Here is a 24,038-nt window from a genome sequence, read left to right on the forward strand (position 1 = left end):
GTTGGTACATTAATTAAATCTCATGTAAAAATTTACAAGAAATCATGTACCTTGTACAATTACTCTAATTTTTACCCCTTTCTATTTTCTTTGCTTGATTTTATCTCGATATTTTATCATATTCCCTCAGAAGATACAAACAAAAACATGAGCAAAAACAAATGCAGATAAAAATCACTTTCTATTTAATTTTGAAGGGAATCGATTAGCAGTTTCATCACGATAGTCTGCATTTTCGAAAGTCGGGATCTCACATAGGCATTTCATTCTCTCTTGCCCATTCTCGTATGATACCGACGTCAAAAATCGAACTCGAAACTCACCGTGTAAAATATGAGCCCAAAATTCCTCTGAAAAATTCACTTTATATTTCCCAAGAACTGGACGTTTGGAGTTTCTAATGTATTTCAAGTTTTTGGCTTTGTCGGCAGAAAGACTAAGCAAAAATTTGTTAAACTATTAATCACCGACTTATAAATACGGCGCATAACCAAAAACAACGAGAAAATGACTCATCGCAAAATTGGTCCATTTTTAGGCATTTCTAAATCAGGTAGCTGGCAGCACATAGATAATTATCAATTAATTTCCTATTAAACCACCCACTAATACATGCAACAAAACCATTTTGTAGGCCCGTATTTCATACAGTATGTTCTGAGTTCGGTTTATGACGTTGGTGAATCACACAATGATAGTCATGAAAATTTGAAATGTCTCTGTAAGTCTTCTCAACCTCAAACATGATGGATTGTCGTGATGAAAGCACTAACTAATTTAAAAAAAAAATAAAAATAAAAATATTCATAATTTGTGTAACAGAAAAGGAAAGTTGTTTTCTGCATTTTGGAGAGCATTCGTAAGTCACATGGCACCATGGAGAAATTTTTGTACATACAACTAATAATATGACTAAAAATTTCGATCTCATGGAAGTAGAAAGTTTCAAATGTATGAAATAATTTCGTCAATTAAATTCCCCCACTTAAACATAAAAACAAACAAACAAACAAACAATCAAACAAGCAAAAAATGCTCTTTCCATTTGTAGGCAAGTCATCATCACGTAGCATCATGAAGAAATTTTTATACAATAAGGAGTCCAAATATGCAGAGATACGGATCGTTGAAGAGGAAAAAAAAGATCCGAAACCTTGGTTTGTGTGAGGTGGGTCAGTAGAATAGGCTAATAAGGGCCATAAAATTTAAAATAAGTGGTCTGAATTTCCAAGTCCGTTGACACAGGACACATAGATTCGATAAAGATCTCAACTCATAAATTAGTAATTGAACATATATTTTCAGCACCTTATCATAAAAAAATTATACAAAAAACATGAAATAACGGAGAGCCTCGTTGTTTAGTCCTTATCATTTCTCAGCAAACAAAACAAGGGCCTCGAACTTTCCTTCCATTTGTAGGCATTTCTAAGCGACATTATCTAGTTAAGCTGGCGGCTTTCACTAGACAATGAAATAACTTCACATTTTTGTGTATTCAAGCATTATACGTTTCGGTCAATTGCCAAATAATTTATTCGCTTGGAACGATTATGTTATTTATATAATGTAACCCAAAGTAGGAACAACGTTGATGAACAAGGTCACCTCCCTTGGATGGCATTCCATTTTTCTATTGTTTAGAAAAATTCGAACTTAGGCAAGCAGCAGTGGATTCAAGATTCAATTGGGAGTCTTGTGTTAACGATTGAAGTTTTTTAAATAGAAACAGAGGGAAGTGCGCAAAAAAATTCAGTTTATTTACTAAGGCATTTTATTGAACACTTGGTAAGCTTGTGTTAGTAGCCGAACCAAACTGCACACATGTCAACAAGTATTGACACATGCGATGTAATCTGATGAGTGCTATTGAAATAATTTGTTAGGTTTCTCGAAGCAACTTGTGATAGTCATTTCATCAACAACTCGATGGGCAGAAAAGAGATCTATACCAAATATATAGAGTGTTCTCGAAAGATCACCTCTCAATATACATTTGGCGGCACTGTATGCAAGGAGTGTAACACAATGTTTTAGCCAACTTAACTAATCTAACGTGTTGCATGGATTAGCACATCATCCAAACATTTCCTATACATCTGCCCCTGTGCAAATAGTGTAACACATCATCCAAACAATTCTTGTGCAAATGAACCATGCATCATTTTCTCCTCATTAAAAAGATAGATAAAAGTCAAGTCACAGGTAGAGTTCGGTATGACATCGACGTCAGTTTGTCACTGGACTGCTGAATTCTTATGGTCCCAACCCCTTAAATATGCCAATAACCTAACATGTTTTTAGTAATTGCTGTCGTTTTTCCTTGAGAACATGTGGATGGCAAGTTGTAAACGTAAGTGCGGATCTAACCCCATCCATGTCTTTCGATTAGCGTCGAGGGGAACGAGAGTGCGTAAATTGTCTGTATCTTACTCGTTGCGTGTCACAATCAAAATAGAAATGTGAAGAAGACTCATGCAAAAGTGACTATTTCTGCAACTTCATGTTTTTAGCATAATATTTTATAATGTTGACACGAAAATTAACGTTAAACTATGAGATGACACAGAGTTTATGAAAAGTTTCACTTTGAGAGAGTCTTCTTAGTATTTCTCATACTCAAAATTTGGAGATACCAAATCTTCGACACCCAATATGGGTGTGGCATCTATCATTGACTGACACGTGTTTATAAACTTAACTTTTTTCAAGTCTGTTGTCATAAACTTAATATGTGTCAAATAATGATTGAGGCCACAAAGATGCAACACCTATTTTAGGTGCACAAAATTTGATCTCAAATTTAGAAATGGGAGTGCTACCAACTTTCTCACTGCTACTCATGCCACATATATGCTACTAGCATGAAAACCAAATTCAATTACATTAACAAAGGAATAAAATAATATAATTTTAATATAGTAAAAATTTTAATGTTGAGTGCTAATGGAGTACACGTGGTATTAAGAAAAGTAAAAAAATTAAAATGCAAACGTAAGTGAGAAGTTTCGTAGCACTTCTCATTTAGAAAAGTAGGGTTTCTCGAAAGAAAAGATTTTACTTTGTAGCCGAATGTCTACATCGTTGTTCACTTCGTGCGCGTAACAACGCTCAAAATCCATAAAAGTAAAAGTTAAGGAGAAGCATACAACAACATCCATGTTTTAGTTTTCCTCCAACGGACCAAATACTCGCTACGTTGTGCAGTATCAAATTGTTAATCAAAACCGCGCATTTAGACGTAGTTAATTTTGTTTATGATATTTGAACTCGTGACATGTTTTATATTTAATATTCGGGGAAGAGAAATGTTACGGGGATTCTCTTAAAAGTGGTTCGTCATAGATTCTTTATTACCTCACAGTTGGACATCAATTCTAAAACCAACATTATAAAACATTATGTCAAAAACATAAAGTGACAGAGAGTTTATAGAGAATCTCACTGTTGAGAGAGTCATTATCATATGGTTTTGGAGAAACAAGAGCATCTATCACCAAGTATAGCACTAATAACAATTAATCATTATAATAATTGTATGGATCAACTTTAGAGAGATTTTTCAATATGATCAAAACACGGGCTGGTATACCACGTGTCCCTATACAAGTGGTGAGATTCTTGTATTAAAAAAGTAATAACGTAAAAAATAACATTTTTCACCACTTATTTAATAACACGTGATGTACCACTTGTGTTATGGGCACAAGAAAAAAATTTCCCAATTTTTTCAGAGGCAAAGAAAGGGATAGCATGAAATTGGTAAAATTCTAGTCCTCGGAACATGCAAAATAAAGTTTATCAAAGTGTAATTCAAACGCTACTCATTATGTCGTTGTATAAATGTATAAGTTGGTCTCTTAACGTGGGATTTAGATCCTCGCTAAATTTCACATTTCGAAGCTCACGGACCTAGTAATTTTGGACTATTCAATTTAAGTCATGATGTCCTTATTAACCCATTTCACTGGTTAGCTTTACACACAATATCTCTCTCCAACACTCTTATTTCTCTCTCTCTTGAACAGCCTAAATTGCTCGGCTTGTGAGCTCCAAATGTGATCCGAAGAGAATTTCAATTTCAAGTGGTTCTAAAGTTTCAATTTTTTTTTAACTCATTCTTTAAGCTTTAATTGTTTGGTTTATAGACTATAAGATCAACTTTGGACAAAAGATATGATAGGATACCAAATGTCCTGGCAACCCAATGTGTATACTGCAATAAAGACTTGCATACACTCTTATTTTTAAAACGTCACCTGTATTGTTTTGGATTGATAATATAATATTATGGATATTTTAAACTATAGGTAAGTCTCTCTCGTACATTTCATCTCTTTCCCTCCGCATTTATCTTCTTCGCCATCTTCGCGTCCGTGAGAGGATGGCGATTATTTAATGATTAGAAGAAAATTAAAAAAAAAATCCCTAATAACCAGAATCTGATTAAACAATTTTTAAAAAGGGATATTGTGTAGGATAATTAGATATTCAAAATCGTCAAAGTTCTTCTGGGGCAGGTTGTAAAGGATCTCTTTGTTCCACCTGGTGGGTGCAGATAAATTTATTCCACATTGATTTCTGCTGGCACAAATCTATATGGGAACTTGTGGTCCTCAAATTTTAGGGCTAAATACACTGCTGGTAGTTTGAGTCATGGTTTGGTGCTGATGTGCTTTTATAAAAAATTAGTATAAAAAAAAATGAGTTTATTCTCACAGCACAGCAATAGTATTTTTTTTTCAAAGCATAGCAATACCAAACCAGCCCTTAGTCACCCCAAATTGTTCATGGCTAAAAGGGTCATCCATGGCAGCTAAGTTACTCAAAACTATCCCACCAAAGTCCAGAATTTGTCTTGCAATCGTTTGTATTGTATATTATGTTTATCTTTTTAATGATGTGACTTGAAATCTCTCCTCATGTTATGTCATGAAAGTGAACTTTTGTCTTATAACTGACTGAATCATCCTCTTTTATCTATCTCTCTTATCACGTGACTTGAAATTTCTCATCAACTGATCTGAAGTATTGACGGTTATAACTGTGACTCATGAGTCAAATTTGGGTCTTTTTGGTATGGCTTAGTGGAAGATGATGTATTAGCATTGATGTAAGTCAAATGCCTAAGTTAGGATTTGATTTACTAGACGATATTGTCATAAAAGGTATTGAATTCAGACGCATTGAAGAGCACAAATTGTCCTGGCTAATTGACCTAACCCATGTCTACTAATATTGAGATTCTTATTGCTGCTAGGGTTTGTGTAAACCTCACTCAACACCAACCTTCCCCAGCCAAAAACTTGTGAAACCTTCCATTGATTTCGACTTCAACAATTCCTAAACCGTTCATCATATTTCTCCTTCTTCCTGCTTCTTCCCATTAACCACAAGATGCATACAAGTTAGAAAACATCATGTGTTCCCCATCGCTCAAGCAACAACCCCTTTTCACAAGAAGTTCCATAGCTTTCTCCCCAGCTTCAAGGTCCAGGTGAATCACACAAGCACTAAGCAGATCACCCAAGACCGACTTGCCGGGCTCAAAGCGGCATCCTCTCGACGAGGTGCAGCGCCGAGTCAAAGAGCCCGGCTTCGCTTAAAAGATTTCACATCCCTCCTTCACCAAACCTGCATGGCTGCAAGCAATTAAAACCCCAATGAAGGTGATGTCATCTGGTTTAATGCAGTTCTCTCTCATTTGGTCGAAGAGCTTCAGAACAGCGTACCCAAAACCATGAAGCGCGAGCCCGGAAATTAGGGCAGTCCAGCAGTAGATGTCCTTGTTTTTCGACTTGTAGGACACCTCTAAGGAGTTGTGTATGCTTCCACACTTAGCATACATGTCTATCAGCGCGGTTATCAGATGGGGACTCGATGCCTGCTCAAGAATTTCAGTGTATGTGTATCTTTACGCCTGTTTCGAGTGATATCCCAAGTGAACGCGGGCAGATAAAGCGCCGGTCAGTCAGATACTCGGGTTTGACGTCTCATAGAACAAATCAATAGCGTTGGTCTAGAGTTGGTCGTTTAAGTAACCCATTATCATTGTGTTCCAAGTTACGACATTTCTCTCTGGCATTCCCGCTTCAGCCGTGTCTCCACCGTTCATGCACGCCAATATCATCGTTCCATGAGACAACATCTTTCTCAGGAATTCGATCGAAAATACTTCTGGCAGAGGATACGCTTTGTGCGCCTGCAAACCCGGAGATCATTATATTGAAGGATGCAAGGTCTTGTGACGGCATTGTATCGAAAATTTCCATTGCGTTATCCATCTGGCCGCTTGAAGCCTACACATCTAGCATGGAGTTCCAGGCTCCCACATCTCTCTCGGGCATTTTATCGAACCTTACGAGCATTAACAAGGAGTCTTTCAGCAAAGCAGTTTGGACGAAAAGATGGTCGCAGAAACCGGTTTTAACTGTCCGGCCATGGAGCGTTAACCCGATACGCAAAGAAGTATTACCTGCTGCATTGAGCAGAAGGGGAAATGTGTAGTTATCAGCAGAGAAACCAAGTTTCTGCATCTCAATGTATGATTGAAATGCATGCTCCACGTTCCCCTTCACCACCTGATTCCTTGCAATTTGGTTCCAACTTCGCTGGTCCGAACCACCGGATGATGGCGAGAGGGAAGTGAAGTTGCTGGTCACAGAAGCCATCTCAACATCCAGAACTCACAATGGCTTTTCAGGGCGAAACGGGGGCTATCAAGGAGGTCAAACAATAAGGTAATGAAGCTAGAAGATAAACTGATTACAATATCCATAGAGAAAATTTAAGGCCACATATACCGGCCAGGTACAAAATCAAGAGTAATTGGTACACAGAATGCAAGACTAATTTAACAAAACGATTGCCAGGATCCTATTCCGTCTCGATTGTTCCCGGGAAAAAAATTAACCCGAGCTCGAGAGGAATTCAAGACATCATGTTTCTCAGCTTAAAGAACAAAACTTGAACTAAAACCCCCCAAAAGAGATATACAACTGAATAAAATTATCGGTTGATAAAAGTTTCAAAAATATGTAGGGGAAGATGCAAGCTACTGTTCCACCCCCTCGGAAGCCCAACGCCACACAGCTTTCCCACGTCAACTGAAACTAGCATGAATCAGGTAAGCAAACTCTCACATGCCTGGACCACGGTTTCCTGGGTAAGCAAAAATTCCTGCCCGGAAGGGCTGGATGCAATGCTCTTCTTAGCAGTCCCAAAGATGGCTGCCCGGAACATGTCATCTTCCACCTTCTTCAGAATTTGCATCACAACCTTTAAGTCCAACACCTTCGCCAGAGCCAACTTCCCAAGAATCTCACCAAAATTAGTTGGCGCTTTTGGCAAATCAATGCCAATGTCATCCAACATTGACCCGTAAAGAAGGCACCCGGTTCCTATATCAACAGATGTCAGCATATTTTTATTGACCAAGAACTCTAGGAGCTTTATAACAGGTTCTACACATGGTGGGATCTTTTCCAGAGCAAGGTTAATTGCTTCCTTGACAACCTCTGGATGGTAAGCTGGGGCTTTCAGCTCCTCCACACATTGAAGTGCTTCATCGAGAATCCGAACACTGAAATACTCCTCCAGAAGAGATACAGTTTTCCTTTGTAGAACAGCAAGATTTGATATAGCTGCAGGAGCCAAAGGCTTGGAAGAATCTGATACAGTTGCAGGAGCCAGAGGTTTCTTGGCTGGAATTGGTGATGCAGCCGGAACAGGTTTGGGATTTTGAGTAGAAGGTTCTACTCGGGAAGGAGGACCACCAGCTCCCAATAAGGCACTCGTTTTCCCAGCTATTATGCCACCACTGCCTTGAGGTAAAAATTTTGAATTGAGAGAAGGTGTTTTGCTAATCAACGGTGGCTGGACACGACTGGCAGACTGGGACCCCAAACCATCACGCTTGGTCATTGAACGGGACCGATAGACCTCCCAATCGTCATTTTCAAGACCAGGCATACCTGGCATTTTCCTAGTCCCGGGCATTCCAGGCATAGGCCTGGTAACAGGAAAACCTCCTGGGCTCAAATCCCCCTGGGAAGCAGCATTGCGAGCATTTCTCATCATTGCTGTCGAACCTGCACGCAACCCCATATTCTTTTCTGCATCTGAATGGATTTCACTAATGGTCTTTGCTTTCACCTTCCAAAAAAGAGACAGAAAAACAGAAGTCAGATACACAAATCCCACTACAGTGTACCACAATGCTTTCTATGGTTAACTCTTTACCCAAAAAAAAAAAAAAAAAGAAATGACAAGGGTATGGAAAATCACCTCTTCACGCCTAGGGACCCAGTTGTTAGACCGCAAATCAAGAACATCACGGACCATGAACCTCAACCGTGATGCTAGTTGGGTGTTCGTAGTCAGCTCCTTCAACCTATTAAAATAGCTATCATTGATTCGCCGAGCCTTTTGGTTCTCATCCAGCTGCTTACCTATGGTGTTGAAAAATTGGCATATTGCCTCCACATTCTCCTCAGCAGGGCATGTTTTGCCATCACCCAGAAGCTCCTGTGTTAGACAAAAGTGCAGAGTTAGTCCAGCAGTCAAATTCCTATACAAAAAATAATAATACAAAGTGAATGAACACTAGCAAGAACCTGAACAATATGGTGAACAATCTTCTCAGGCACCATTTTTTGCTTTAATAGTTCTCCAATAAGCCGTATGTTTCCTAAAGTTCGCAACCTAAGCATTCGTTCTTTATCTCTGCATTCCATTTCTTGCTCAGGAGCAGTCATCTGCCTAATTTCTGCCCTCAAGTTGTCAGCACCTTCAAAAACCTCTTGGCAATTATTCAGCAGAACACGTTTAAATGTGAATTCTTTCCCTCCAGCCTCCTCAGAAGGGAGAGGAGGAAGCTTTGCATTAAGATCTGAGCATAAAAGCGCATACATAGGACAAAATGTTGGCTCCAGCACAGCCTTATCAAAAATCAGAAAAATTACATCCTGCAATTCAAATTGAATCCTCAAGCTCATTAGCAGGAAAGTAATATCTAAGCATGGAGTAAGAAGTATTCAAAGACATTTAGTTAATACAAACCTTTAAAATATCTGGAGTGGAAATTCCAGAATCAATCAGTTGGCCCTTGAGAATGTCAAACTTCTCCGGGGTCAATTTGTTCAGTATACTGCACAAAAATTAGAACACTTTTAATAAGATAATCAGATAGAACAAGCAGTTGCACAAAAAAAAACCTGTTCTAGCTTCTATTAAATTGCATCCTTTTAAAATGTTGAACAGATAATGCAAGCAAATCCACCAATCAGATAATTAACTACCCTTTCACTGTCTTCAAGACACGATCCTTCTCAGAAAGCGTTCCTCTTCGAGCTGACCATGGAACTTCTGCCTTAATGAGGGCAGGAGCAGGTCCCACCTGGTTTTTTTCAAAAAGCTCGAATAAGGAAACATCTAATGAAACAGAAAAATAACTCGAAGATATATAAGCAATACAAAATACATGCCAACATTTTGGTGCCTAGTGCCTGCTATTACTAGCTTCCGGAAGTAACCTTTGATAGCTAATTATATATACCAGCCAATGATCCCTCACTGAGTGTGAAGATAAATCAAGATTAACAACCATCAAACAACTGAAACACACATTATTCTTCAATGACATCCCAAATTTTGATATAAATTCATCCAAGACTTCAAGTTACAAATAACATGCCTCACGTACTACTTTGCTGGTAATTATTTTATCGGTCAAGTAACCAGGAAGAGGTAAACAAAGTTGATCTGCAGTACAGCATGGGAAATATAGAATCTTAAGAGTAACAAAGTTGATCAGCAGTACACCATTTATATCCTTAACACAATCGGATAATAACTTATTACCCCTTGGTTACCAGAAATTTGTGCCCTTCCAAACTGGGAATTTGGTTGGTCCTGCTGGTTATTGAATTCCTTTTTATGCTCTTCAGAAGCAGGTGCAGATCGACCACGCCAATCACGGTTATCTGGCTCAGAATATCGACCTTGGGGTTGAGGTTGCAGCTAAAGAAAATTGAAGTAAAAGTTAGAAATAGAATTCCTAAAAACATATAGAGAAAAAATAAGTATACCGGACTACAAAATTATAGGATGAAAAATTTATTTGAAAGTACCCAATCGCATGGAACTGTGAAAATTGATATTGATGAGTTTTCAGTCCAGGTAAATAACACAGCTACATGGTAGAAGTGAATAGTAAGTATACTCACATTGGTAGTATCTGCACGACCCCAAGTAGGATCCTCTATAGCAAACTCAACATCTATTTCTCGTTTAACCTTCAAAATTTCTTCAGGGATAGTAGTGGCCTCCTATACCAAAGGTAAGATCGTCATAAAAGAAAAACACTATCATCCCCACCTTCCAGGATAGATACTAAGAAATATTCTATCTATCTTTTTAGTGCTCCATAACATAGTTAAAGAACAATAGTAGCTATAAAGAAAAGTGATCACAATAGTACCTCCCTAAGCTGCAATAGCTGATCCCTAGTATATCGAACTCGCTCACGACCTTCAAACCGCATGTCACCAGTCTGTTACAAGAACACAGTTATAAGTGCTGAAACATACGAATGGTAATCCTCGGTAAATGAACTATACACCTCAAAATAGAAATAAAAACGCAAACACACATAAGAAATATGTTATCGATGAAGAGTGAGGATGGCATGTGTGACCGAGCATAACGAACATCTGTATTCTAAAGTGAAAACACATTAAATTATCCACATGTATGCGTTACACATCACAATCAACAATCATGAGAGATTTTTCAGTGTGCCGTGTACACCAAGTGTAATAATGCAATTGGTTGGAAACTTGAAGAAAAAAAATTCCAACCAAATATATTATTACACTTGGTGTAACGGGCCGTGTTCCCAGCACACTAAAAAATTTCTCAACAAACATAAGCCAACATTATACTTAAGACACTTAAAATGTAATGCCGGTCCTTTATGGGCATTGCAGACTCATTGCAAGCCCACCTAAAAACCCGACATAGAACTCTTCGTCCATATTTACAGCTGGTACACATTCTTGAGAGCCCTGCCAAGAATTAGGACGTTTAAATCTAAAAATATCAATTTCACCCTCTTTCGACAACGAACTCCTTTTCTAAGCATCTGAAAGTAAAATTTTGGTCTAGGATTACAAAAAAGCCTACTTTTTGAGGATTTAACGGAATAATGACTGAAGATCCAATTTTTACAATGACTTCACTTTCAATTTTCTCCAACCAATAATGGAATTCAAAAACAAAGCGCATACAATTCAAATCTCGACATCGGAAATCCACCACAAACAACAGAAAAAGAAAGTCTTCGAATTTATTAAACCTCCAGAGTACCAGATCTACAGAACAAGCAAAACACATTCGAAAATACAAATATGTACACTGATCCCTTATACATTCATATACACATATACGTATACATACAAATATACATACACAATACAATATTTTTAGGTGAGTGGGGAGCTAGGGTAAGGAGGGACCTTGAAGGCGGAAGCGAGGCCGGCATGGGAGGGGAGAGCCTGAGCATCAGAAGAGTTAGAATCGAAGCGAGCGGTGAGGAATCTGGGGGCACGAAGGCCGCCGGCGCCGCCAGGTCTTAAGCTTATCAACGTTGGATCCGCCATCATAACTCGCCGCCGTCGATTTTTCTTTTCCGACTAGATAAGCGGAAGAGATTGCAGCCGCGCGACTGGGTAGAAGAGAGAGGGAGGGGAGGGAAAGGGGGCGTTTGGAATGGTGGATAGGGTTTCTCTCTCTCTATATCTGTATGTGCAGAGAGAGTCGGCGTGCAATCTCTTCTCTCGCAGCAGCGCGCTCCGAATAGGGAAGAGAGACAGAAACGCAAACCCTATTTATTTTACAAAATATTTTAACGCTTAAATTTTTCCCGAAACGTATTTACACATTTTTCGTCACATGACGTATTTACGAAAAGTTGTATTTGCACAGTTTTATTTTTACTTTCTACATATTTTTTGTTACTTTTTATTCTTTATTTTTTTTAATTTATTTAATTCGACGACGAAAAATTAAAATAAATGTGTAAAAAATGAATAAGGGATTGTGGATTGAGGTCAAACATTCCAACAAAAAATAGCTTAGGTAAATGTAATTCAATTTTAATGCCATCGAAAAAAAAGTTTCTACGTTCTTTTTTATTTCAAGGAAAAAAAAAATTTCTTCAGTTTATTGACTTCACGTCGCACATTGCTACATGTAGCAAAGTCTTAAATTATTGATTGTGGAATTGTTGTGTTTATGTGATATCAATGTGGCTTTCTTCTCAGCAAAAATTTGAGTCACTTATTGTTGATGTTATCAATTAACATAATGTTTAACGTTATGTTACACGTTACAAGTTTAGTGATTCATCATAAAAGGTATTTATTCCGTAGGTCATTGCACTAAAGAGTCTAGATGGTGTATGTGCAAATTACACTTTGTTTATTGTGACACTAAAATTTATTTTTAAGTTTTTTTCAATTAATATAATTTTTATTTTTTGCTGAAAATATTTATTTTCCTGGTTTAGAAATTAGACCTTCTATGGTAAAAATAAAAGCTTTCCAAAATAACATTGTTCTTTAAAATTTTTGTCTCCTTCAAGATACTTACTTAATTAATTAAATATTTTCCAAACTAATTTAGATTTTTTATTTTGGTAATAAATTTTTATTTTGCTTTTGCCAATCCTCTCCAGATCCTTTTGGCAAGGATCTTAGAGATCTGTAAATCATGTACGTTTTATTGTACATCATGCGATCAATTTTTATCATGTACTGTTTGTATTTAATTTTAAATGAAAATATTTAAAATAATTTCTGATAGTACGATATACGATAAACAGATAAGATTCATGAATTCCCAAGATCTTTACAAAGAAAAGATGACGAGGATCCGAATTCTTGCTTTTGTAGCATTGAGTTTCCATATTTTCCTTCCCTCTTGTACTAGGAGAGGAAGAAAAAGAAAGGAAACATGCCAATAGTGTAGTATTGAATTGGCCAATCAATAGGTTTCCTAAATTGACTTGAATTTTAGGTAATCCAATCAAAACGTTTCTTAAATTGACTTGAATTTGAGGTGATAATGTTATTTTTATTTAATTAGTTTTAATTATCAATTATATATAAATGATCGGCTAATACTTTTATTTAATCAAGTTCGAATCTCTCACATTGTCAATAAAACAATTAAATAGTTTTCATACATTACAATCCTCCAAAATATTTTACCTTTAAACTCAACGTCCACATATAAATTTCATTTGCATGTGAAAATTTCATAAGCCGCCATGTATGTACAAATTAAAAACAACTTGAAAAAAAAATCATCACAGGATGATTCAGTGGTTGGGAACGTCTAGACTAGTATTTCACATGACACGTTTTGTGTTCGATTTCTAACGCTGGTGAATCATCCATTGGTGCTAAGGGGAGGTTAAAAAATGCCTATATGAGTCTTTTTAGTCCTCGAAATAGTAGACCACCGTGATGACCATCAACTGATCATTTTTTCAAAAAAAAAAAAAAATCTTGAAAAACAATAAAAACTATGGTATGTTCAAGGTGAGGGATTAAGATTCTTACGTAGGGTCAATATTAAACGTTTGATATGACTAAAATTTCTCATAAACTCTTCAAAAAACAATATGAAACATTTTATTAACATTAAAAAACTATCACTTTACCGTAATATAATCACAAGGTGCCGCTAGACCTAATTAAACACCAAAAAGGATGAGAAATAACTAGAAAAAACCAAACACAAATCATCCGAAAAAGAAACACAACCACTTAATTAAAAATGAATAGAGTAATGCTATTCATATTTTTGTACCATATTTTCATATTATCTTAGGTGGCATTTGACGTGGACAACCATATCATTTGAATTAATCAAAATTTTAAATTTAGTTCATTATTTAATAAACTAATAATTAAGAAAAACTAGTTAATTAAATTATGATTGTAGTATAAGATTAGTCTTTCTTTTTCATTTTCTTGAATTTTACAAAATTTTCAAATAATATGGCTGTTCATATCGGATACCTATAAAAATGTGGTATAATACGAATAACATTACTCAAATGAATATATAAATAAGAACCACGTGTGGAAACTCCTTCCACAGAAGGAAGACTTTGGGAGTCCAGAGATTCTCACATTCACACGACGAGCTATATATTGGGAAGAGCACTACGGCTTACCAGTCCCATATTTCTACCGAGTTCCGAAGTCCCCACCAGCAAAACAATGGCTTCCAAGTCCTTCTCTGCAACTTTTTCAACACCTTTACAGAGTTTTTCAAAGGCAAAAGCAAAAATGAGCTCGAATTCTTCAGCTTCATGCCCTCCCATGGCGTGCTGGATCAAATCCTCATTTGGGTCTTCTAAATCAGCACTTTTCCGAAATGGGTTGTCTTTGCAATCGGAGAATTATAATGGGGTTTTGATCAAATCTCGGTCTTTGGGTGTTTATGCCAGAGCAGCTACAGAAAGGTCTCTCTATGATTTCACTGTCAAGGTATGTGTTCGCGCGCGCGTGTGTGTATATATATATTATATAAAATAATAATATTTCCTTGAAAGAATGCTTCTTTTTTCGTTTTCCCTAATTATTTGATGAAATTATGTTGTTTTTTAGTTTTGTTTCTGGGATTTTTGGTGATTTTTATACATGTAATGTTGTAAGTTCAAGAGAATCAAATCTGAAGTTAGACAATTTGAACTAGGTGGTTGGTTTTTTTCTTTTTCACTAATGTCTGGGTCGACCCCAAGCCAAAAACGCTCTTCTTTGCAAGGGAACGTCTATTGTACGTAGTTTTATCCAGCTTTGTAAAGAGGCTGTTTTCACGACTCAAGCCCGTTACCTTTCGGTGCAAAGGAGCAACCTTTACTAATATCTGAAATTTTGTTAATGTAGGATATTGATGGTAAGGATGTTCCTCTTAGCAAGTTCAAGGGGAAGGTTCTTTTGGTTGTCAATGTTGCTTCAAGATGGTATTATTTTCTTTATTGAGTTTGAACTATTTATTTATATGTAAATCGAATTTTCCGGAAGTTCTGTGTGGAAGACTGAAAGTTTGAGATGCTTGTGAATTGACCAAAACTTGTTTATTTGAATTTCAGTGGCTTGACTTCTTCAAATTACTCAGAACTGTCACACTTGTATGAGAAGTACAAACCTCAAGGTATTCTGCAACTGCGCGAAATTCTTGTTTTTCTGTTTCCTTAACAGTTTGTTCTCCGCAAAAATCGGCATTAGATTCGATATATGCATTTTTGAGATCCTTTGGATTAGTTCTGGAGTTAGATCCTTAAGGATGAGTGCTTTTTCTTGTCACACAAGTCACCTTCTTTTTGGTGATCAAGGTGGGTGTGTGTGGGGAGGATTGCCTTTCAAATGCGCTGTATTTGTTCATTCGTCTTTGACCACGAAACATTGTAGCCAAAGTCTTTTAATTGAGAATTTGTTTTTTTAGTTGCTAAGGTGGTAATAGTTGCTGGTTTGCAGGATTTGAGATTCTAGCTTTCCCTTGCAATCAGTTTGGGGGCCAAGAACCCGGATCAAATGGGGAAATCAAGCAGTTTGCTTGTACAAGGTTTAAAGCCGAATTCCCGATTTTTGACAAGGTGCAGAGTTTAACTGTCTTCCATCCATTACTTTCTTATTGGAAATTTTGTTTTTTCACGGATATGGGTGTTTGAAGTACTAAGAATGCATTACAGGTTGATGTCAACGGTCCCAGCACAGCTCCAGTTTACCAGTTTCTGAAATCAAGTGCAGGAGGTTTTCTAGGTGACATTATCAAGTGGAATTTTGAGAAGTTTTTGGTGGACAAGAATGGAAAAGTTGTTGAGAGATACCCACCAACAACATCCCCTTTTCAAATTGAGGTATGAATTTCCTTGTTTATTTTGGTTTGTAAGTTCATTGATTCCTAAGAAAATGTTAGGGAACTTGATGATTTGGTGGAACCTAGCTTTCTAGAATTATGTTTCTAGACGTTGACCGCATTTTGGAACTTACATTTATCCTTGTTCGAGCTTTCGATTAGAATCAGGGAACTTCTTGATTTGGTGGTCAAGCAAGACTCGAATTTACGCTATTACACTGATAAAGTGAAATAGTTTTCAGGTCTCCTGTCCTCGTAACAGCCCATTTTTTGTTTCGATCAAATATGAAACTTACCGAATGATAAAGGCCAATATTTTTGTTTAACCACTGATGCTAATTGGAATGGTCCTGTAAATCTCCAGAGACTATATCTTGTAGTTGCTTTGTTTAGTCTGTTTGCTGAACTAAATTTCACTGGTACCGGAGAAAGAAAAGGCGATAGTTTAGTAGCATCAACATCAAAGCAACAAGCGAAGCTTGAAAACATGAAACTTAATATTGGTTGCCGAAATGACTTGTGCGTTTTCTGCTTAGTGTGCACCTGAAGTAAAACAGCATGGTAACTCGAGTATCGAATATGAACAAAAAAAAATATAAAAGTCTCTTCTCTTTACAAATAACTGCTCTCAGCTTCTCTGTTTTGCCGGTCTGATTCTTTGTCGAAATTTTTTCAGAAGGATATCCAGAAACTGGTCGCAGCTTGAGCGAAAGAGCTGGACAACATGCACGGCGGCAACCAGTAAAGAGAAGATGGAGTGTATATGGAAATCCCTGTATACTGCTTTGTAGTTAATATCGTCTCGTCAGTAGATTTATCTTTGAACACTGCTTGGCGCCTTCTTGGAATGAGTCATGCCTCCTTCATGCAGCACATGTATGGAAATAACTCATTAGAAACACATAGAAAAATTTATGCATATGTACGTGTCAAACTCTGATTAGCATATTAATAGGAATGGCAACTTCCAAGGGAACGAGCCAAGTATTTTATTTTATTTTTTCCTTCTGTACTCAACGAACTCCTAGAAGAGTGTTGTTTTGGAATAATTGTGTGTCTCTATTCATCTCTCAAGGAGGAATTCATAAGATATTACAAATCCTAGCAATAAGAAAAAAGCTAATTTATATAAAATTGTACTAAACTAAGAATCTCAAGATTACATGTAGTTCAGGTGAGAGCTTCTCCCCAATTAGGATAACGGGAGACGCGCCTCGAGCAAAGAAGCACAAACAGGCGCCAGAAGCTGACGGTTCTTGTGTTCTGCAACCTTATTTCGTTGTGGAATATATGGACATGTAATTTGATGAACAATATCATCGTGATCAAGAAAGGCATGAAGTTTAGAGGTCACATATTCACCATCATTATCATTCTTGAGAACCTGTTTTTGTGACTTACTTTATTTGTACCATTTTGTGGAACTGAGTAACTTCACTTTTGGACTTTATCAAACAAACTCAAGCCATACATGTTCAATCATCAATAAAAGTAACGAAACAACGAGCAAAACCAAATGTAGCAGTTTTAGATGGTCTATACATAATGAATTATCATAAATAGAACTGAACTTTTAATTGGACGAAAACAAAGTACACTTTTATCCAGTTCACGAACACCATATTTAAAGCTAGAATTATCATGCTTAACAAATAGGTTGGGAAACAATCTCCGTAAATAGCTGAAAAGAGCATTTCCAAGTCGACAATGCCATAACCAAACCTCCGAAGCTTTATTCTTCTCCCTTTGAGATCCATCCACGAATAGAGTTTGAGTCAACATTCGGCTACTGTTCGATGTTAGCTCCAAATAGTAGAGCTTCCCCTTCCTAATACCACAACCAATTATCTTGCGAGTCTGAATGACCTATAAAAGGAAGGCCAAAAAATTGCAAGGCAATATAGGCAACAATTATTTGAGTAACAGATAATAAATTATAGTTAAGAGAAGGAACAATAAGTACAACATCAAGATTAAGAGTATTATAAAGAAAGATGGCGAATTCTTCAGTAATATAGCAGCAATGCCATTGACAACACTGATGATAGTTTGATCGAAAAATATATCGATCTCATATTGACCCAAATTGCCCCTTAAAACGATTTATCATGTCTCACTTTATTCTCTACCGTTCGTGTCACACATTAAGCTTGGAGTCATTTTAAATTTGAAGTAATTTGCCTTAAATGTTGTCTTTAGAACTTTTACATTTTTATTCATATAATACTCTCTGATGATTCAAAGTTTCAAACATAAAGCTGCAAAACCAGACTTTGTTTTCTCAGTTACCAACTCCCTAGTTATATTATTCCATCCAAGCCCTACTAGTGTGTCTCTATTACTTCATGTAGGGTCATTAATTAACTTTCTCAATATGCGTGTCTGGTTTTTTCTACTCGAGTTCGAATCCCCCTCGTAAACAAACCATTTTTACATAAATAAAAGACGCACTCGTAATTTGTAGACTCCCAGTCACCTATTAGACTTTCTTCTTTGAGCCCCCTCAGAGTCTCACCTCCTCTCCTTCCCCAGATCCAAGCTCCCCCTGTTACGTAAAAATGGATGATTACTCCTCTCAAGAAACCCAGAAAACAACCACCTCAAACCGATACGTCGATGATCAAGACGGTCACCACCATCCAAATCCCACCAACCCATTTGTCCAAATCCTCCAACAACCAATCCAATGGCTCCAAATGCTCTCCTCAGAGCTAAACCCTACCTTTGTCCTGGGTGTGGTTCTTGTTTACGGAGTCAGCCAGGGCTTCTCAGGCTCTTATTTCAAAGTGGTCACGGACTACTACTGGAAAGACGTCCAGAAACTCCAGCCCTCTGTTGTACAGCTTTACATTGGACTGTACTATATTCCATGGCTCATGAAGCCGGTTTGGGGCTTGTTGACCGACGTTTTTCCAGTCCGGGGATACAGAAGGCGACCTTATTTTGTCCTGGCCGGAGTTATAGGGACAGTTTCAGCTCTCACGGTTGCATTCAGTGGGAACTTGGCTGCTGTGGTGGCATTGACTTGGTTGATCGGCGTCACGGCAGGTGTGGCGATTGCGGATGTCACGATCGACGCGTGTATAGCCCGGAATAGTATTGAGATACGGTCGTTGGCTTCGGATTTGCAGAGCCTTTGTGGTTTCTGCTCTTCTGCTGGTGCTCTGGTTGGGTACTCTACTAGTGGGTTTTTTGTTCATCATCTTGGTCCTCAGGTACCAAGATTACTTTTTTTAAATTTTATTTTTTCATAATTTATATGCAAATCGTGAACCGACGCATATACTAAAGTAGCTTACTGAAATTACGAGAAGAAAAGTTTATACTTACATGTCAATCTGTGATTAAGAACATGATAAATGCTAAGGAGACTCTTATAAAACAAAAGCGATCGAGACTCTCTATGGATGCTCTGTTACCTCATGTTTTTTACACAATGTTTTATACTACTAATATGAAAATTAACGGTAAACTGTTAAATGACAATGAATCCATGGAGAGTCTCACATTTAGAGAGTCTCTTTAGTATTTCTCTTATGGACATTGCTCGAGTCTTTTCTTTATAACAATCATAACATGAAAAATTAGTAATCGTATTTACGTGTGAGACAGTGATTTGCAAATAAAATAAAATTTTGTTTACGTATTTTCCTTGTACAGGTTTTACATCGTTGATACTATGCAAAGTTGACTGTTTATCATATATGGGTGTGCGTGCATGGCATAGTTTTGTGCACCACATACCTTCAAGTTTCAAGAACGACTCATGAAAATTTAAAAATCGACATGTTGTCTTGTGTTGTAGGGTGCATTGGGTCTCTTGGCAATCCCACCAATCTTTCTAACTGTTCTGGGCTTTGTTATATATGAACAAAGATCAACCAACCTTCACTCTCATAGGAAGAAGGTTAGAAATCTAAATCTTCCACTTTTAACCGATTTTGCGTCTTCTCGATCATACGGCCAGTGCATGGCAGTCGATCGGTGCAAAAATGGGTTAACCTCCTTGTTAGAAAAGCTCGAATTTGATCATGTTAAAGTACAAATGTGTTCATGTTTGCAGGCAGTGGAAGAAGTGGGAGTGGCAATGAGCGGAATGTACAAAACAATCAAACTACCTCAGGTGTGGAAACCTTCCCTTTACATGTACCTCTCCTTGGCCCTCAGTATTAACACTCAGGAAGGTAATTTTTATTGGTACACTGACCCTTCAGCTGGCCCTGCATTCTCTCAGGTCAATCTCTACAACAAAATTAATATTTCTCGCTGAACGAGAGTTGTTATTAGCACTCTGAGATACTCATTCTCCACGGAAGAGTTCAGGACGACTGTTTTGGAGTCCTAATAACGATTTCCATCACCAGTTACAGTTGACTTCTTTTTTTAGGATCATTTGTTAACTGATTAGCTATTTTTATCCATGAGCAGGAGTTTGTTGGGATGATTTATGCAGTTGGTGCAGTGGCTTCGATAGTAGGAGTTCTGATCTACCACAAGACTCTGAAAAACTACCCTTTTCGGAACCTAGTCTTCTTTGCTCAACTCCTCTACGCCATGTCCGGACTTCTCGACCTAACTTTCATCCTAAGGTGGAACCTAGCTCTAGGCATTCCCGACTACTTCTTTGTGATCATGGAAGAATGCGTGTTTCGAATCGTTACCAAGATCCGATGGATGCCTATGATCGTACTGAGCACGAGGCTCTGCCCTCTAGGCATCGAGGGCACGTTCTTCGCGCTGTTGATGTGTATCGACAGCCTTGGCTCGCTGTCGTCGAAATGGGGTGGAGGAGCAGTGCTTCATGCCTTGAGTGTCACAAGGACTAATTTTACGAACTTGTGGCTGGCCCTTCTGATTAGAAATGTGTTGAGATTTTTGACTATTGGTTTGATTTTCTTGGTTCCCAAGGCTGATCAGCTTGATCTGTTGATTCCTTCTGATCTTTTGACTAAGAATTCTTCTGAATTTAGTGATGTAGATGATCAGAGCTTGGAATTGGTCCCATCGAAGGGGAAGATTGAAGTTTAGGTGCCCAATTTTTTTGGGTGAGAGGAAGTAGTGCCAGCGTAACTTGGTTTTATATAAGATTTGTGATGATTATTGCAATCGCTGCCTCATATATTGTACAAAAATTTACATGACAAGTTTGGTTTGGGGGTACTTATCTTGTAAATGTTGAGAAATGTCTGAAGTTCGGATTCTTTTTTCATCCCCGGTGTATCTTATACCATGGACTATTCATGATGCAAATTACTATTAGACAAAGGTTATTATAGCAATTAGATTGATCATAATTTTGGATGACCATATTATGTGTACATAATATGGTTCGTTTGATTATGGACGAACGTACATAAATAGTTCGTTCAACTATAGACAAACGTACATAAATAGTTCGTTCAACTATGGACGAATGTCCTATACAAAGGATTTTGGGCAGATCATATAGGTCTAAAATATTTTACGACTAACACGAATTCACCTAATGGTATTCGGTGTAAAAGTTGCTCTCATCACACAGCTCTGTATCCGCAATCACCTCCTTTCACCCCGTTGACTTGCGTTGACCTGCCCCATCCCAAAGGCCACAAAGTCTTCCTTCGTTTTTTGACCCCTAAAAAAGAAGCTACTTTTTCGTTTTATTATTTGCTGCCCAAAGTCTTTCGATTTTTCCATTCCACCCCCCCCTCTCCTATTAAAAACAACACTTTTCACTGTTGCAACAAAAGAAAAAGTAAACAAATCCAACGGTCTGAATTCTCCATCAAAAAGACCACCGCAACCGAGATCGTAATTGTCTATTTTACCCTCAACTCCGACGCGTCCCTAACCTAGAGACCCTGGTCAAAGTCTTCTTCAACTCTCTCCCACTCCCTTTCTTCCTCCGGCTGTCGCGTCTTCTCTACGAACCCTAATTTTGCTGCAAACTTTTGGGTCGTCACTGTCAGCTCTCACATGGTAATCTAGCTTCTTTATCTCCCAACATTTTTATGCTTTTCTCTATAATTTTTCCTCTGCAATTTCTACATTTATAAGTTTATGCAAAATTAGGGTTTTGTTCTGTAAATTGGATTTTGTATGGAAACTGAGAATCTAGGTTTTTTACTGATTAAGCTTTGATGGGAATTTTCTGATGGGTTTGACAAAATTAGAGTACCAGAGCATTTTAGGCTTAGAAATTGCAATCTTTTTTCTGTTTCCTTAATATGTCAGGTTTTCTTTATTTTCTCTGTTTTCTGAGAAACCAAACAGACTGCTAGGGTTCTGGTTTGTGGGTTTTTCGAAAGGTTACGTTTTTAGAATTTGAAACCGTGTTGAGTGAATGTGAGTTTGCTGTTGAACTTTGTTGTCAAGCATTACAGTATGATACAGGTGTTATATCAATAATGCTTTGTTTTATGATGATTTCGATGTTTTTAGATTGGCGAGTACTTTTTGTGCTTTCATAATATGCGTCCATCGTGTTCAATTGCTGACTAAATTGTACTTTTTTCTTCATATGTAGGCGAACAAGCACACGATCATTCTAATGCAAACTTCTCACAACAAAGCAAGTAGAACATTTATGGACTATGATTCTATAAGTCAAGCAATGGATGGTATGTTTTATTTATGGTTGTTGTTGTGATTACGTTTTATTTATAAAATTGTGTTGGTACATTATCATTGTTATCGTTCTTCAATTCTTTCGACCCCAAAGTGTATTTAGTCTCTGACACTGTGAACTACTTCATCGTGTCATAAAAGGAATCATTGTGTATAAGAAAAAAAAAATGCTTGTGAACTGCTGATTTTTGAATGAAACTGAAGAAAGGGTATAGGTGATTCCAGAGAGGCAGAAAATTGTTTACTTTCACCTATTAGGTAAGTAAGTTTTTCTTGAAAACTGAAGGATGTGATTAGTAATCGGTAGTGCCTCAGTACTTTATCCAGATTCCTAGTGAAGACCTTGGAGCTTATAAAACTCACGTGGGGGTACATGAATGAAATATTAGTTTGCTTGAGTGCTTTCTGTCATGATTGAGTGTGCAGTTGTCCGAGATACTTATTTTAGTTAGGCTGGGAGTTTATAAGTTGTGAGAGCCTACTATATGACATGTGTTTTGATTAGTTTATTTGTGTTCGGTGAAACATGATGGTTCGTGTACATATTAAACTTCCACTTGATATGAGAGAAAACATGTTTCTTCCTTGTCCCTCTTCTTCTTTTGTCTGTACATATATGTGTTTGACTATATGTTCCTGAGAGTTTTTTAACCCTCCTGGTTCACTGCTGGATACTTCATGGTGAAAAAGGGTGGGAGGGCTCCCAAGATATAATGTGGTTATAACCGCCATTTTTTTGTTTGCATTGACTAGAAGTTAAGCTGTGGTGTGTATAGGTATATGTGGACTATATGAGAGGAAGCTGAGGGAGTTAAATCCAGCAATTAGAGATATCTCTTACGACATCGGAGATCTCTACAATTTCATTGATGGTCTTGCTGACATGAGTGCTTTAGTGTATGCCTCTCTCTCTCTCTCTCAACAAAACTCACACAAAATAGGCACCAAATTATGTATATTGTAGAATATGTCAATGATCTTCAGATTTGGTGTTAGAAAGGTTCGAATTATGTGTGAAACTGATACCTTCTGTCTGGTTTTGGTTTGCAGTTATGACCACTCAATTCAGGGATATCTCCCATACGACAGACAGTGGATTAAACAACGGACGCTTCGACATCTGCAGAAACTTGCACATTGACTAAAGTGATGCTGCAGATTAGGTCTGTAGCAAATCTGCAAAAATGAAAGGAAAAGAAATGGAGTATTTTTAGACTTGAATCGGATTTTAAAGAGATTTAGATATGAAGTGTATAACTACCCGGCTTTCGACTATCCTGGCTTTCATCCGGTCTGTGTGTTATTCTGGTGTTGTAAGCTTTCTATCTGTGCACATAACTTCAAAATTAGATGGTGGCTTTGCCCAAGTTTCAAATGAAAATCAACGTTTGTTGTCGTTTCGGAGCAATTGTTCTTTGTTTCGTAAGCCTCTGGCTGTGATGATATCTGAATCTTGTACTGTTTAACCTTCAAACGGAGATGCCCAAAAGTAAGTCTAA

At 37.4% G+C, this 24,038-nt stretch overlaps 4 protein-coding genes, 1 non-coding gene and 1 pseudogene across 5 annotated transcripts; 3 read left to right on the plus strand and 3 right to left on the minus strand.

Annotated features, from left to right (window-relative positions):
- Nucleotides 1-5,265: 5,265 nt before the first annotated feature.
- On the minus strand, nt 5,266-6,720 carry LOC137718112 (pentatricopeptide repeat-containing protein At3g29230-like; annotated as a pseudogene).
- A 24-nt stretch (nt 6,721-6,744) lies between these two features.
- On the minus strand, nt 6,745-11,907 carry LOC137717280 (eukaryotic translation initiation factor). Its single transcript, XM_068456589.2, has 9 exons — nt 11,517-11,907; nt 10,481-10,552; nt 10,227-10,328; nt 9,862-10,020; nt 9,300-9,397; nt 9,061-9,148; nt 8,616-8,966; nt 8,287-8,526; nt 6,745-8,154 (listed from the first exon to the last, which is right to left on the minus strand). Exons 1-9 carry the CDS (start codon nt 11,661-11,663, stop codon nt 7,123-7,125), a joined length of 2,289 nt encoding a protein of 762 aa, XP_068312690.2. The 5' UTR covers nt 11,664-11,907; the 3' UTR covers nt 6,745-7,122.
- LOC137718913 (small nucleolar RNA snoR103) lies at nt 10,956-11,062 on the minus strand. The gene has a single exon (XR_011065992.1). It is a non-coding gene; the product is annotated as a small nucleolar RNA snoR103 (small nucleolar RNA).
- A 2,224-nt stretch (nt 11,908-14,131) lies between the features above and the next one.
- On the plus strand, nt 14,132-17,007 carry LOC137717281 (putative glutathione peroxidase 7, chloroplastic). Its single transcript, XM_068456590.2, has 6 exons — nt 14,132-14,561; nt 14,961-15,037; nt 15,167-15,228; nt 15,552-15,670; nt 15,767-15,934; nt 16,610-17,007. Exons 1-6 carry the CDS (start codon nt 14,292-14,294, stop codon nt 16,637-16,639), a joined length of 726 nt encoding a protein of 241 aa, XP_068312691.2. The 5' UTR covers nt 14,132-14,291; the 3' UTR covers nt 16,640-17,007.
- Nucleotides 17,008-18,365: 1,358 nt separating this feature from the next.
- On the plus strand, nt 18,366-21,142 carry LOC137716926 (Major facilitator superfamily protein). Its single transcript, XM_068456275.2, has 4 exons — nt 18,366-19,148; nt 19,739-19,840; nt 19,997-20,167; nt 20,362-21,142. The coding sequence occupies exons 1-4, from the start codon at nt 18,492-18,494 to the stop codon at nt 20,959-20,961; spliced, it is 1,530 nt and encodes a 509-aa protein (XP_068312376.2). The 5' UTR covers nt 18,366-18,491; the 3' UTR covers nt 20,962-21,142.
- Nucleotides 21,143-21,752: 610 nt separating this feature from the next.
- Nucleotides 21,753-23,947, plus strand: LOC137718033 (enhancer of rudimentary homolog). Its single transcript, XM_068457553.2, has 4 exons — nt 21,753-21,891; nt 22,439-22,532; nt 23,316-23,436; nt 23,590-23,947. Exons 1-4 carry the CDS (start codon nt 21,889-21,891, stop codon nt 23,678-23,680), a joined length of 309 nt encoding a protein of 102 aa, XP_068313654.1. The 5' UTR covers nt 21,753-21,888; the 3' UTR covers nt 23,681-23,947.
- The last annotated feature ends 91 nt before the right edge of the window (nt 23,948-24,038 follow it).

Source organism: Pyrus communis, chromosome 8 (assembly GCF_041283825.1).
Source record: "Pyrus communis isolate YQ-2024b chromosome 8, ASM4128382v1, whole genome shotgun sequence".
NCBI classification, from domain to species: domain Eukaryota; kingdom Viridiplantae; phylum Streptophyta; class Magnoliopsida; order Rosales; family Rosaceae; genus Pyrus; species Pyrus communis.

What these genes read in the sequence shown, in the direction of transcription:
- LOC137717280 (XM_068456589.2), bottom strand. Translation starts at nt 11,663, where the DNA reads ATGATGGCGGATCCAACGTTGATAAGCTTAAGACCTGGCGGCGCCGGC. An exon ending in GCCTCGCTTCCGCCTTCAAG is followed by an intron (nt 10,553 to 11,516) that starts GTCCCTCCTTAC and finishes TTCTTGTAACAG; the next exon opens with ACTGGTGACATGCGGTTTGA. An exon ending in GGGTCCCTAGGCGTGAAGAG is followed by an intron (nt 8,155 to 8,286) that starts GTGATTTTCCAT and finishes CTTTTTTGGAAG; the next exon opens with GTGAAAGCAAAGACCATTAG.
- LOC137717281 (XM_068456590.2), top strand. Translation starts at nt 14,292, where the DNA reads ATGGCTTCCAAGTCCTTCTCTGCAACTTTTTCAACACCTTTACAGAGT. An exon ending in TGAGAAGTACAAACCTCAAG is followed by an intron (nt 15,229 to 15,551) that starts GTATTCTGCAAC and finishes GCTGGTTTGCAG; the next exon opens with GATTTGAGATTCTAGCTTTC. An exon ending in AATTCCCGATTTTTGACAAG is followed by an intron (nt 15,671 to 15,766) that starts GTGCAGAGTTTA and finishes AATGCATTACAG; the next exon opens with GTTGATGTCAACGGTCCCAG.
- LOC137716926 (XM_068456275.2), top strand. Translation starts at nt 18,492, where the DNA reads ATGGATGATTACTCCTCTCAAGAAACCCAGAAAACAACCACCTCAAAC. An exon ending in TTCATCATCTTGGTCCTCAG is followed by an intron (nt 19,149 to 19,738) that starts GTACCAAGATTA and finishes CTTGTGTTGTAG; the next exon opens with GGTGCATTGGGTCTCTTGGC. An exon ending in CTGGCCCTGCATTCTCTCAG is followed by an intron (nt 20,168 to 20,361) that starts GTCAATCTCTAC and finishes ATCCATGAGCAG; the next exon opens with GAGTTTGTTGGGATGATTTA.
- LOC137718033 (XM_068457553.2), top strand. An exon ending in TATAAGTCAAGCAATGGATG is followed by an intron (nt 22,533 to 23,315) that starts GTATGTTTTATT and finishes TGGTGTGTATAG; the next exon opens with GTATATGTGGACTATATGAG. An exon ending in GCTGACATGAGTGCTTTAGT is followed by an intron (nt 23,437 to 23,589) that starts GTATGCCTCTCT and finishes TTTGGTTTGCAG; the next exon opens with TTATGACCACTCAATTCAGG.